General features: G+C 34.4%; 3 protein-coding genes across 3 annotated transcripts in view; 2 read left to right on the top strand and 1 right to left on the bottom strand.

Annotated features, from left to right (window-relative positions):
• The first annotated feature begins 1,634 nt into the window (after nucleotides 1–1,634).
• On the top strand, nucleotides 1,635–5,798 carry LOC111629057. The gene is made up of 2 exons (XM_023372928.1): nucleotides 1,635–2,409; nucleotides 5,675–5,798. The coding sequence occupies exon 1, from the start codon at nucleotides 1,643–1,645 to the stop codon at nucleotides 2,234–2,236; it is 594 nt and encodes a 197-aa protein (XP_023228696.1). The 5' UTR covers nucleotides 1,635–1,642; the 3' UTR covers nucleotides 2,237–2,409; nucleotides 5,675–5,798.
• A 139-nt stretch (nucleotides 5,799–5,937) lies between these two features.
• LOC111628915 lies at nucleotides 5,938–6,555 on the top strand. Its single transcript, XM_023372776.1, has one exon. It carries the CDS (start codon nucleotides 5,938–5,940, stop codon nucleotides 6,553–6,555), a length of 618 nt encoding a protein of 205 aa, XP_023228544.1.
• Nucleotides 6,556–12,598: 6,043 nt separating this feature from the next.
• LOC111628906 (focal adhesion kinase 1-like) overlaps nucleotides 12,599–15,003 on the bottom strand; it is a 37,335-nt gene continuing 34,930 nt past the window's right edge. The window contains exons 40-41 of the mRNA XM_023372766.1: nucleotides 14,631–14,711; nucleotides 12,599–14,556 (exon numbers count right to left, since the gene is read on the bottom strand). Of these exons, the coding sequence (XP_023228534.1) occupies nucleotides 14,158–14,556; nucleotides 14,631–14,711 (480 nt within the window). The 3' untranslated portion in view covers nucleotides 12,599–14,157. The remainder of the gene's footprint in view (nucleotides 14,557–14,630; nucleotides 14,712–15,003) is intronic.

The raw sequence follows: 15,003 nt of genomic DNA, 5'->3' as shown, positions 1-15,003 counted from the left end.
CGATTACGCTTTTCCGGCAGCAGTTGCCTGCGCTATCGTATCCATTTATTTTGCAGGTCAGTTTAGCATTCTGAGAAAAAGCAAGATTTCACTTCATTGCTTAATTAGCAGTTACGAAGAAGAATGGAAAATAATTGACCTGATACAAATCAATTAATTTCATTGTAATGGCCGGTGTTGTTTTCTTTTCCATAATAAATAACAGAATGGTACGGATACAGAAGCATTGCTATGCGCTATCATTCACTTTTTATGGTTTTTGTCTGCTGCAGGACAACTTGCATCCTGCGTCGTGATATGCACAATATTTGCTTATATTTTGGCAAAAAGACTAATGAATCAATCTACAGTAGAGCGTCGATTATCCGAATCAATTGGAGACTGGGGTTGTTCGGATAACCGATTATGTACGAAAAAATATATTAACCTATCTTGTGTTGAAATTTTTCTCCGTTGCGTGTCGCTTCGCGTTGAATTTTTGTCGATGTTAAGCTTAATGTAAACTTTTGAAAATAATAATCATGGCTATTGTATGGTTAAAAGTCATTTCTTTATTTTTTTACAAACAAAATATATATATTGAAAAATAAAAACAAAAAAATTATACTTTAGATGTTAATGTAGTACAGTAGAGCCTCGAAAACTCGGCACTCGATAACCCGGCACTCGATAACTCGGCCACACCCTGGCAGGGCAAAAAAATTCTTAGTTAATTACTTTTCATGATAAAGACAGCTTTATGCCTCATATAGTGTTTTTCTGAGGTCTATCTTATTAGGTAAATTACTGTACAGTGTACAGTCGACCCCCCTATAATTACGGTCCCTATAATTAAGATTCCTATAAAACTACGAAAAAATTGTGACGGTATCCGTAAAAAAAAGGTAAAAAACTCCTATAATTACGTAGAACGTCATCGGGCAGCCGAACTACTTTCTTGCCGTTCGTAGCGCCACGCTACGGAAAGATTTCTATCGTCTGGACAGTATTATATAAATTATATATAAATAGGTACTGTATACTGTACATATAATTATATATTAATTATATATAAATTAGATACTGTATATATAAATATATATTAACTTAATTTATTGTAACTTTATTATAATTATATATATATATTTTTTTTTGCCGCGTAGCGTTACGCTACGGAGATTTTACGCTAACTATCGTCTGTACAGTATGTAAATTAGCTGCCTAAGTCTAATACAGTACTGTAATTTTATACATTTCTTGTGAAAGAAACATTTCTTATTCAACGGCGATAAAAATTATTTACATTAATGATGTCTCTAAACTTCAGCGAATTTTTCGCAAAAAAATAACTTATCAGAAAACTTTTGTCATTGCTAATGCTTGTGGGCAGGGTGCCCCATTGATTTGTTTTGCGTTCTTTTGAGCTTTACTGGCTATTCTTTGGCGAATTTCGCTGTGCTCTTTTAGTCTTGCTCTTTTTAACACTTATAACAGTCCAGGGGAAGTAGTGTCGCACCTCCACGTGGTCCTGCCTGCAAGTAGCCCGAAAGGGCGAAACTAAGCGACAACTGCAATCAAAGACTTTCCAGTCCTTTTCAGGACTATGTCGGCTAAAAGGCCGCATTTACTTGTTTCCGACGACGAGTTGTCGTCACCTGAAGAAATGGATGTCCTGCCTGAAGACGAGCAGGTGAAAACCGCGGAAGGTATCCGCGAAGAGGTGATCCATTACATGACATCGCATAAGAGATGCAGAATAGATACAGAAGAACACGTTACCTACGTGTGCACCCAGATCGACAGAATTATCGAGATGTTAAAGGAAAGAACTAGAGATCCATTGCAAGTGGCAGTGCAGAAACTACAAAAGAAAATTGACACTATACTTGAGCTGAAAACTCCAACTACGCCAACATACGCACAGATAGCGACAAGAAAGGTACAGAAACCCAAAAAAGAAGTAATACTTGTTGATCCGGAGTCTGAAGAAGACGACGCAGAACGAACCAAGCAAAAACTAAAGAAAAAGATTAACCCCAAAAAGATGGGTATCGGAATACAGTCAGTACGGAAACTCAGGAGAGGTGGCGTTGCCATTGAGGTAGCAACGACAGAGGAGAGAGAAAAACTAAGGAAGGCAATAGAAACTAAAGCAGGTCTGAAAACAAAGGTACCATCAAGAAGAAAACCAAGGGTTGTATTGTATGGTGTTGCAACTGACATAACCAAGGATGAGATAACAGAATGTCTCTATTAACAAAATGAAATAATCAAAACGAATATGACAGCTGAAGAGTTTAGTAACAACACAGAAGTCAAGTTTCAATTTGGGAACAAAAATAAAAACACAACGAATTGGGTACTAGAAACTACCCCAACAATAAGGAAATTAATGATCCAAATTAAAAAGACCAACCTGGGATGGACCAGGTGCGGGGTCGATGATTATATAGCGGTCACACAATGCTACCAATGTTGTAAAATTGGTCACATAGCTAAAGATTGTACGGAGAAAGGGCCGACTTGTAGCCAATGCGGCCTTGATCACAAGTTTAAAAAGTGATCCGTGTTAGAGAGGTTCTTATGGCGCTGAACGCGATAGAAGTTGCTAACCTTACTGTCCGAAAATCTTCATATAAAACTTCTTTAAATAAAAAAAAAACTTCTAAAAATGCTTAAATAATTGCTTTGTGGAAACATTATTGGGCTGCAATTTAAAAAATTTTTACACCTATAAATTTTAACTGTTTTCAGGTCCCCATTACTTATGTAACTCGTAGTATTACTGTATTTAATTTTATTTACATACATTCATCCATATACATTAAAACACATTAATCGTATGCTATTGTTGCCTACGCTTTCTACAAAATTCAAAACGTCTTGTTTGTAGATAAAGACTTACAGTAGAAACTACAGTGAAGATGTTACTGTATTTGGAAATGTCATTATAAACTGCAAGTTAGATTAACGTAAGTTATTTATTTAAATTGTAATATTACATTAGTGTAGTTTCACTAGTAATTGGGCTGCGATTTTCAAATTGTACATCTATACATTCTGACAACTGTTAATTCGTCTGCCTGGCATTTATTATCTGGAGATCAGAGTAAAATGAATGATCATTATGACTCGATTGTTATCATGAGAAGTATGATGTTCAAAAGCGTGAAGTATTAAGTATAAACTTCCAATTTATAATAAATGTCACTAATATGTCATATCATGCATGCACAAAATACACAAAATCCTATATAGTAGACCCCCCTATAACACTACTCACTATAACTATTCACTTATTCTTTTACAGTAGGCCCCGCTATAACACTGTAGATAATTCCGTATTATATGAATTCCATGTTGTACGAGTCACTTAAATTTTACAAATATGTGTGACTGGCTATGAACGGCTTACCTATTTGTAAAATCTAAGTGACTCGTACAACATGGAATTCATATAGCACGGAATTATCTACAGTGTTATAGGGGGGATACTGTAGAAAAACGAGTGAATGATAAAAATATGTGTTTTTTATTTTGATTAAATTTCATTAATGTGAAATTGTTAAATTGTGTTTCAATTCTACATTATTTCTATATTTCACTGTACATTTTTCACTGTACATTTTTTTTCGTCTTGCAAAACTCCAGTAATCTGAATGAAAGATGAAAATATGGAGTACAAACCTTTCACCATCTGAAAATAAAATAATACATTATTAAATGTGTATATATTATTAAAGTTTTATATATTTTTGTACATCTCATATATTTCTTAAGGATTTGTACATTGAAAAAAGTAGTTTCCAGTGAAGAAAATGAAAAAAGGTCCCGACTAACTATATACAACTTCTAGTTTATTAAAAATAAAATAAATTGCAGAAGAATCTATGGCCAAAGAAATAAAAACAAATTTGTACAAAGTAGGAATTTATAATATCATATATATTTATAGATGAAAACATCTCATGATTAACAAATATAGTAATATTAATTACAATAAACACAGTAGATATTAATTTATGATTGCTATAGCTAAAACTATTTTGACATATGAAAAAATGTACCGTACATAGTTTAAAACTCCTGTATCTATCTATATAATCGAGATGGGTTGATAATAATAATAATAAGCGCAGAGCCCAAACGATTAGAAGTTGAAAGTTGAAATTTGTTACACTGTTAGGGTACGTCATGAGAACCCACAATACGAAAGGATGTTTCGAAATTTCCCTCCTTCCTGTTAACAATGGAAGTGTTAAGAGAAAGCGGAGTGCAAGTTTTACATGCGCAGATGCGGTGTTTTGCGTTTTTCAGGAAATCGAACATATTTTTGGACACATTTAAACATTTTCTAATCAGTCTGGAAACAAAGAACTTAATTCATGCATTCTGTGAAAACGGATAAGATTGGCTGTAATGCAATAATGTTAATCTTCGCTATTGTTACTTTTTGCCCGAGCAATGCCTGGCTTATCTGCTAGTGTTTTAAGATGTTAAATATAACTTTATAATTTTAATTAAATATTCAAATACTCACTCTTATGATAAAATTCTTTTTTATGTAGAAAAATCCACCAANAGAGTCGTTGATAAAAAAAATAACCCGGAAATAAAATAAATTAAATATTTTTGCATCTGATCGATTATTTCCCATTCTTCTACGTAACTGCTAATTACACAATGCATTGAAAGTTTCCTTCTCTTCGCAATACTGAACTGACCAGCTAAGTAAATGGAGAAAAATGCGCTGCCGGCTGCTGCTGGTTGGGCATAACTTTTGTACATGTGTATCACATAGTAAATTTCTCTCGTGTAAATTATTTTAAATTACTTATTGTCTTGGTATCATTATCGCAATTGTCGAAAATAAATTCTGTCATTAACAAATTATTCGTGCAACAAAACCCAGCTTCTCACACGTTTCGTGTCATCAGATTGTACACAGGAAAATGTATTCGATTTAACTATAAAACATACATCTTACCTTGAACTTAAACTGTAAGGGAAGGTCCACAGGTGAGATTTTTTCGATATTTATAAAGCTGTCATACATCTGAAAGAAAACAAAAGTATATAAGTAACATTTAAATCATTTTACTTGTCACTGTACAAGAGATTCAGAAAAAATGCTGGAAAGTTATGGATACCGGGCACTTGACATGAAAAATTTGGGAAATATTGCACAGGTGTGGCACCGGCTCTCACGTACTTTCTCTCTTCAGTTCTGTAGACTCAAGTTTTTTTTTTTTTTTTTCTGTTTTGCATTATTAAGATGACTAAACATGCATCCAATAAATACATTAATTACTAAATATGTAAAGTAAATATCGGGAATTAAATTAACAATTTTAAAGCATTTTGTAGCCGTAAAATTGTAAAAAAAACTAGTAACACAAACTAGAGATACATGAGATGACGTGTTCTACGTAATGAAATTATATTAAGTATCATCCATAGTAGGTACTACTGCAATTCAATGTCGAAGCCTGCTAACATTTGTTCGATTATTTAATAATTTGTACATTGGTTGCTGTTTCTGTAAATTTCCATAAATTAATTAAGCTTTTCTTCATAGAAACGAAGCAGCATAAAATCAAGTTTAATAACCTAAACATTTTATAAGATTGCATTGCTAGTGCAACACAATTCAGTAACCATCCGCAATATTGTCAATAGAAGAGGGATGGACCAGGTGCGGGGTCGATGATTATATAGCGGTCACACAATGCTACCAATGTTGTAAAATTGGTCACATAGCTAAAGATTGTACGGAGAAAGGGCCGACTTGTAGCCAATGCGGCCTTGATCACAAGTTTAAAGACTGTACTAGGAGAGACAAGACAGAGTGCGTCAATTGTAAAAGAGAAAAGCTGAAAGTATTGAACCATAACGCTTGCTCTAAACAGTGCCCGCTGATTCAGAGAATCAGGAAAATATTAATAGATAAAACTGATTATGGCGAATAATAATACAAGCAAAATAAAGGATGGTATGATAAAAATTGTACAGATAAACGTTCAACGATCCATCAGCGGAACCTCGGCATTAGTCAAGACATTAGAAAAAGTGGACTTAGCGTTGATCCAGGAACCCTATTGTTGTAAAGGGATACCGGCGTGTCTGCGGACAGCTTACAGGGTAATATACAATAAGGACTTTTGTCCGTCCACGGTTGCTGTGATAAGTAATCCAAATATACCAGTGGTTTTTCATCATGAACTTAGTAACAAATTTATAACATGTTTCGAGGTGGGTAATGGTCCAAGGAACTTCCTGATGTTGAGTGTTTATTGCCCGATTACAATGGATTTAACTCCAATTATCCAAGAAATGGAAACAATTACTAATCACTTTAGAGACAAGAACATTATTATAAGTGGCGATCTGAACGCTCACTCTGAGCTCTGGGGAGACCCGGATAACGATGAACGGGCCGACCAGATTCTTGAATTTACAAATGCAAACAATTTACATATTCTTAACCAGCCTGACTCCCTGCCGACGTTCGATGCGCCCATCGGCAAAAGCTGGATCGATCTCACGATCTGTAGCAGTAACACATTNAGTCGTTGATATAAAAAATAACCCGGAAATAAAATAAATTAAATATTTTTGCATCTGATCGATTATTTCCCATTCTTCTACGTAACTGCTAATTACACAATGCATTGAAAGTTTCCTTCTCTTCGCAATACTGAACTGACCAGCTAAGTAAATGGAGAAAAATGCGCAGCCGGCTGCTGCTGGTTGGGCATAACTTTTGTACATGTGTATCACACGTAAACAATATACATTGTGATCATATAGTCTTAACAAGAAAAGTAAAACTACTATCCACAAAAATACCTCGAGTAAATCGCAATATGTCGTGAATAACTTGCGAGTAAGTCTATTATCTTCTTTTCTTGCATTGCTTTTCATACAATTGCATGGAGTACAAATATCCAATCCATACACTTTAGCCGATTTTAGAACTGGTGCTAAAATGTATCCCAAACACACTTTTTTAGTCGACATTCTTTTCTTTAATGTAATTTTTCGTATATGCACCAGATTAGACGGTAAATAATGTTAAAATGATATTCAAACAATAATAATTTACATACACTCGTACATATTTATGCAGTTATGATAAGATACTACGTTAACTGGCATCTGATTTAAACGCTTTGCGCACGAAGCAATATATTCTACGAACCTGTACACTGGTAGAGGAATTATATAACTCAATATATTACGTATTCTACTTTATAATATGGTGAATAAGTGAGATAATTTATATATATGATTCATATAATTAAATATGTCTTCATTATCATTTTTTAACTTTTACAAAATAATATCGAATATATGCGATTAGAATAAATATTCGCATTTACTTCGATGGTATAATATAAACGACACGCAGTATATTAAATATGTTATTATATATTTCATTAGGTACGTTTTGGAAACCAAACTAATCTTTAATTAATAAACCCTTCTAGAAAGACAGACTTTATTGATTTTATAGATTTTCAGAAATAGAACTTACTCTGAAATGAAATATTGAATTTATGAAGTTATTGAAATATTGAAGTTATGAAATATTTAATTCGATATCTATAAAGTTGAAATATCGGTAATAAATCAGTGAAGGCATTGCTATAATGAGAAGCATTTAGAATATATTAAATTCTTTGAAATGAATAAACACAGGAAATACAATAGACTATCGTACGTAAGTTATTCCTTATCTTTGAAAATCAATTTCCATATTACATTAGCTGTGCAAACCTAAGTAATATAAAAGTATATACAGAATATAAGTTTGCAGAACTTGTGTAATGTTCTGTAAACTTTCTAGAAATGGATTCTAATAAAATCATAAATAAACTGAAAAGTAATATACATTAATTGAGTCGATTAGAAAGTTTAACTAGTACAATTGAATACGAAGTGTTTTAGTCTATTAATTTAGTTTTATAAATACCTAGCAAAGTGTTGCTTGACTTTCCGGTCAAAATTATAAATTGCGTTTAGCGCCATCTGTTACGATATTTTACTACAAAAAGTTTTTTTATGTTTTTAATTATTATAAGACGGCAAAAGCTTGATTTTGAGGTTAGAATTTTATTAAAAAATTGATTTGATTTGATATGGTTTATTCACTTTTTATGGCGTAAGAGTTTGTTGGGATAAGCAGCGTTAACCATATGATAAACTATACAAACATCAAAAGTTTGTGATAATAAAATAATGAATGAAATAAGTTAATAAAATTACTTATAAAGACTTTGTATTCAATATCTATAAATAAAGGGTAATTTCATATTTAGTTCGTTTAGTTATGGAAACGCAACACTTTGGTGATGCATTCTGGGAAGTCCTTTTAAGGGAAACTGGCCCCTATTTAGGCGTTACAGACGTCGAAAAAACTCGGAAAACTCTACGTGGCCAGCCCGTCCTGGCCAGTCACGAACCCATGACCGAAGCAGAATTAATTATAAGAATATATTCGAAGAATATCCCGGAATTGTATTAAAGCATAGGAAAATTCAAGATTGCCATTTTTTCATGTTCCAAACTAATCTAAATATAAAAAATTACTTGTGCTGACTGACTGAGTGATTGACTGATTGATTCATCGTCGCCCGGAGCAAACCGCTGAACCTAAAGAGGTGAAATTTGGTACACAGTTAGGTTACGTCATGAAAACGCACACTAAAGGCTGGTATACACGGTAAGGAAATCCTTTGAGGATTAACCGTGATTTTTTTTCTATCTATCCATTTTTAAATAAAAATAATTCTTTATACGCTGGGAGATATTTTAATAAGTTTTGTAAATTACTATGCTCGATCCAGCCAGTTATATCCAAGTTTTTTTCGTCTGTTAAGCACATCCTTTGAGGATTTCCTTACCGTGTATACCAGCCTTTAGAAGGGATTTTTGGAAATTTTCTCATCGTAGGAGAGGGAAAGGATTAAATATGGCTTATATTTGAATTCATCCATTGTCAGGAAAAATTTCATCGTGTGCGCCTAGCCTTATATACAGTTACCAGGATAATGTCTTTTGACTGAGGCAAGTGGAAAGTTTGCCTGTCCGCAACAGTCAAGTGCATGGATTGTTTTGGGCCTAGCCACTGAGAGAATCACTGCTGTCTCTCCAGCACCGACTCAACTTACTGCCATACGATAAAGTGTTCTCCCGAAAATGTTCATCCGTTGTTTTTTCAGCTGCGAGAAAGCACACTTAGAGGAATTTTTGATAAAATATAGAACAGAATTTATTGGACAGTCTTGTGGGAGTCATCAGCCTGAGTAGCACAGTGGGCAGCGCATGAATCTGATAAAATGAAAACTTTACGCCATGCTTCATTTCACTTTACACTATGCTTCGTTTTACTGAAAATAACATTTGCTCTTACTAAATTATGAAATTCTTACTCAACTCTACAAAAGCTTGAAAGACCTAAAGACTGGGCAAAATAGAAATGGCATGTTTCTATAGTGTTGCGTTCATACGGATTAAAAGATAATTATTATTATTGACGGAAAACGTGTACCTGTTGAGTTACCAACAGAGCAAACAAATGAGTTTGAATTTATTCATTGAAAAACTGCGTGATCAAGGCAAATGCGTTCGTCGCATCTGGCGAGTATAAAATGAAGCAGAATTCTGGAAAAACGAAAATGCCAGTGGAACGGGCAAAGCAAAAGATTTCCGTGTAATAAGTGCAAACAATTGGGTCATTGGGCAGCAGATTGTCTACAGAAAAAAAACAGGTGTCAGGACTAACAAACAACGAAGTGGCAATGCGGTATTCATTTTACGTGTCATGGGTGCGTAGATTGGAAACTACATTGATGCAAATAAATGGTATTGTGATAGTGGCACTACTAAGCGTATTATCCCAAACAAACTATTCTTCACCTTTTATGGAGAATTTACTGTTTCTGAAGTAATCTCACTTGAAAAGCAAAATATGAGTATCATGCTCATGGGAAAGGAACAATAAAGATTCAAGTTCGACAAAACAATATCTGGTATAATGCTGAAATGAAAAATATTTTGTAGTGTCCACTTGTTTTTCGTCAGAGCAGCAGCATCGAACAGCCACAGGATAGTAATCGATGACAGAAGTGTAAAAAGTCGAGACAAAATCGATGAGAACACTATCATGACTAGTTACATGAAAAATGATCTGTACATGCTCGATATACACGCGTTGTAAAACGACATGAAAACATTTCAGTGAATTTGGTGACAGCGTCTGATACTTTTTTTTTTAACTCTTTCCACCCTGTGGGCACTAAGAGGGCCTCTTTTTGCAAGTCCATTATGAGTTCGGCCAGGCCAACAATGGGGCTGCTGGGTGGTGAGGGACGGGGCCTGACATTTCCAAACGGACCATCCCCCGAAAAATTCTTAGGAATTTTTCGACCCGTTCGGATTCGGGCCCATGTCCCTCAGACCGGTAGGCTGCCACCTTGACCGCTCGGCCATCCGGCCACCAGCGTCTGATACTGTACAAGTTTACCATGAAAGGTTTGGTCATCAAAATAAACAGCACGTAAAAGATGTTTTGAAGTAAATGAACATCAACATGGAAGATTGCAAAGAATTCTGTGATGTGCTTTGGGAAAAATGCGTAGACTACCAGCAAAGAATATATCGTCCAATAGTTACTGGCGAATTGATCCATGCCGATTTGAATGGACCAATGTCAATCGAATCTTTAGGAGCACGTTACTACGTATGTTTCAAGGATGACTTCAGCAAGTTTCGTCTAATTTTCTTCTTGAAACAGAAAACCGAAGTACGTAATGTGCTTGAGCAATTTTTAAATAAAGCTAGAACAAAGGACATGTCAAACAATTTAGATATGATGGAAGTAGTTTGTCAACAAAAGAGTTGCTGAATTGCTCGCAAACAGAGAGATAGAACAATGAATTTTTTCACCTTATACACTTGAGCAAAATGGTGCAGCTGAACGTGAAAATCGTATCATTCTGGAAACAGCACGTTCTATGCTGAATCCAAGCAAATTACCGAAAAGATTGTTGGCAGAAGCATGCAACACTGCCGTATATCTTTTGAATCGTACTGGAAAATCTTCAGTTCAAAACAAAGCTCCTTATGAATTATGGTATGATAGAACAATAGGAAGACTTGATCATCAGAATTTTCGGCACGATGCTACGAACATGTAAACAAGAAGTTTTCGATCGGAATTTGAGAATAAAGCTATTTTCGGACAGTTGGTTGGCTATGTTAACGATAAGGATGGATTTCCGACTCATAATCACTTTCCTTTCATGAGAAAGACAAGACGTTCAACGACTGGAATCATCGCGAAATTCTTGGGTGGAGCTATATCATAAACTAACCAATCACAAAAAGTAGTTGCAACTTGCACAACTAAAGCAGAGATCATCTCAGCAAGTGAAGGAGCAAAAGAATTAATTTGGCTACAACGTTTATTGTCTGAATTGATTGACATGCCAGAGAAGCCTCCAACGCTTCATATTGACAACGCAAGTGCCATAAAGCTAGCAAACAATCCGGTATTTAATTTAATGGTCCAAACATATCGAAGTTCGACACTTTTATGTACGTGAAAGATTTTTAAATGATGAACCCAAATTGGAACACATTGGCAGAAACAACCAATTGGCTAATCTGTTCATGAAGTCGCTTAAACATGTCCGATTTGATTTGCTAAGAGAAAAGATTGGTTTACGAAGGTTGTAACCATGTAATCATTAAGCAAATCTTATTTTTTCTTTTGGAGGAAGTGTAATAATAAGAAATAAAATATGACAAGGCTCTGTCTATCGCGTAGCAGAAGAGTTAACGTTTATTTATGAAAACAAACCGCATGCAAGTCAGCCATGTTTTCTCGTGAAGTCCACGTGTAAACTTCTACGGTTCTTTAATTAACAGAACATACAGGGTGTAACAAAAGTTTCCATAAATACAAAGATAAAATGTAACTTTATTCACAAAACAATGTCAGCAACGTTTTGTGTAAGGCGATTGACAGAGTAAGGCAACGGAGCACACGGCTGATCTGCCAATAGGCTAACTTCCAGTAGGACTTCCTATATGGAAACTAGACACATGAAGAAAACCCAGAACATTTCATGGTGGCCAACCCATTGGTCAGGCATGAACCAATGACCAAGTGTTCAATGGTTTTATTTATTCGGCCAGTGGAGACTTTTGGGATACCCTGTAAAACTCAGAGTAGGTTGAAGGTACAAAGTTAAGTTACAATAACGCTTGTTTAACTTGCTGTAGGTACTTATTTGATTATACACCTCAAAAACATGGTTTGTTTGTTAAGTTATGGCAACGCAACATTTGGGCAATCTGCCTAGGGGGATCTGTCCCGGCGAGGTGTAAACCAACAATGAAATTCCCAATATTCAGGGGACAGAACCTCTTGGCCACTGATGGGTCCAAAACGTGGTTTACTTAAAGGTTTTTTTTTTACTGGAAACCTTATTGTAAACCATAACAATTGTATTTTATAAAACTGATATATAAAAATCATTTATATCAAGGGTTTTTATATCAAAAAATGAAGGACAAAGTACAAAATGTTTACCATGACAAATTTCAATTTTTATTTAGACATAGTAAAATTTCCATTTCAAACAATATGAAGTGTGAATGTACATTCTATAAAGACTATTCTGTTTTAAAAAAATTATTTTGTAAAGTATTCGTACAAAATATCACCAAAAATTGCATTTTACGAAAAATCATCTAAAACACCATTTTGTGAATCAGGTACTGCATTGGATGATTAACAAATATAAACATCTATGAACATCCATAAAATATCTCTGTATATTCATTTACAGTTTGCTGCCTTAATATACAAGTCGTTAGGAAAAATCCTGTTTGATTACCGTCCGTAATATATTTCTGTATAAACTATAAATTTAACCACTCGAATTTTAATTTCATGTACAATAAAACAGACAAAAATAACACACAGAAACTGGAAAACGATTAGTAATGATAATTCACATTAGATTTGTGGCTTAGTATAGTCTATAGTCTGTCTATGCCATGAATCAAACTTGGGTATGATCTGAATAATAAGATTGCTCAAAATCACCTGATTCTTATGTAATTAGTTTAATGTTGAAGAATACAACAGATGATTAATCATTACAACTAAGCATGTCTAACTTAAGCACAAAACATCCCTGAAAATGTGGAGAGCTGCCAAGACAGTTAAAAGATATCATGAAGACTTAAAAGTAAACCAGGGGCCATATTCTGGTCACCGCCTCTGGTCTCTCGTCTCTCACAAGCCGGTCACTGATTGGCTAATCATTTGGATTAGCCAATCAGTGACCGGCTTGTGAGAGACGAGAGACCAGAGACGGAGACCAGAATACGGCCCCAGCTGATAAGAGGCAGGCATAATAGAAAAGACGGAGTAAAAAGAATTTTTCCCCTCTACTGTAAGCACTAAAAAGGTCTTTTCAATCATATCCATCACTGGTTTAACCAGGCCCACAATAGGGAAGATGCATGGTGAAGGATAAGGCTTGATGAACCACCAATAAAAATTCCTAGATTTAATCTGATCCTAGTAGTAGTAATAGACTGACGCTTTAACCACCTTGACCATTGACAGAAATGATTAAAAATAAGCTGCTTTACATTTTCTTGATCAGATTCTAGGCCAAATTTCATATAAATAGACAAAATATTAATTCACAAAACTATTGTGAAATATTATTTCTTCTCGTCATTTACACTTAATATATATATATCTTAAAATGTCCACATTATATACGCATATCACGTGCAATTTCGGTGGTATATTTAAATATTTATTGTAGAAATACCACTTGTTTTCCCAAATAATGACAATAAAAATAGACATTCGAAGTAAGAAATATCTAAACTGTATGTGACTGAATGCTACTCATTTCTGTAATGTAGCACTGTGAAAATATACACCTATACATAAATTCTAATTAAACCTTTCTGAATATCACAGATTTGATTTGATAATAAAATATACTGTATCTCCTACGTTCCGCAATATAGTAATTAAACAGGAAGTGCAATTTGTCGAGATCCTGAGAAAGTTATTGCTTTCAAACTTGACTAAATTCTCATTTCTGATGACAAATTATCAATACGAAATCCTTTTTTTTTTTATGTAACGTCATACCCACTATCATTTGCTTCGTCGACCTGAGTCTGGGGTAATTTTGATTGAAGTTTTGCATGATCAGAAAAATCGGCAATTGTTTCCACTTTGTTAGACACTATACAAGAAGAGCTACAGGAATTAAAGGCACTACTGTCAAATGCTTTCCTCTCCTCCGGGAACTTGTCTAAACTTTCGTTGGGCGCGACGTGTTTTACCCGTATTCGTACAGAATCGACCACGTCCAATAAATTTTTGGCATCCATGGCCAATATGTGAGCCGCTTCTAACATTCCTTTGCGATATTCTTGATCTAGGGTGGTGCAAGAATACTTTTGGACGAGTCTCAATGCTTCTATTAGAGATGCCATGTCTTTACTTAGAACTTTGTGAGCCATCTCAATCTAAATATTTTTTAAAAATCTTATGCATTAATAATATAAATTTATATTTTAAAAGTTATTCTTACATGACTTACCTCTTTATTAGACCATATAGGAAGTGTAGGAAAGAGCTCATCAACACTTGCAAGAAGATTTCTTAATTCAGTGCCGACATTCTGAAAAATTCATGAATTTTATATAATTTGAAAATCATTTTTTGTATAGATGTACAAATCAAATTTTACCTCTCAAATATCATTTATCACAAGACATCGTATCACTAAAACAACACACTTAGTGTTGTTTTAATGATAAGATGTTTCAAATTTATACCCATCCATACTTCTTTTTACTCTTTCTGTGATAAGGCCACTAAGAAAGACTCTTAATCAATCATATACATTGCAAGTTTGGCCAGGCCCAAAACGTAAAGGTGGGAGGGGTGAGCCAGGGCAAAACACCCTCAAA

The sequence above is a fragment of the Centruroides sculpturatus genome, unplaced genomic scaffold (genome assembly GCF_000671375.1).
Source record: "Centruroides sculpturatus isolate CEXI.00-Female unplaced genomic scaffold, Cexi_2.0 scaffold51, whole genome shotgun sequence".
Lineage (NCBI taxonomy): Eukaryota > Metazoa > Arthropoda > Arachnida > Scorpiones > Buthidae > Centruroides > Centruroides sculpturatus.
The sequence above is the reverse complement of the archived record's forward strand: the minus strand, read 5'-3'. Positions and strand labels throughout refer to the sequence as shown.

Bases quoted from the DNA above. Each gene is read 5' to 3' on its own strand.
- LOC111629057 (XM_023372928.1), top strand. From the start codon at position 1,643: ATGGATGTCCTGCCTGAAGACGAGCAGGTGAAAACCGCGGAAGGTATC.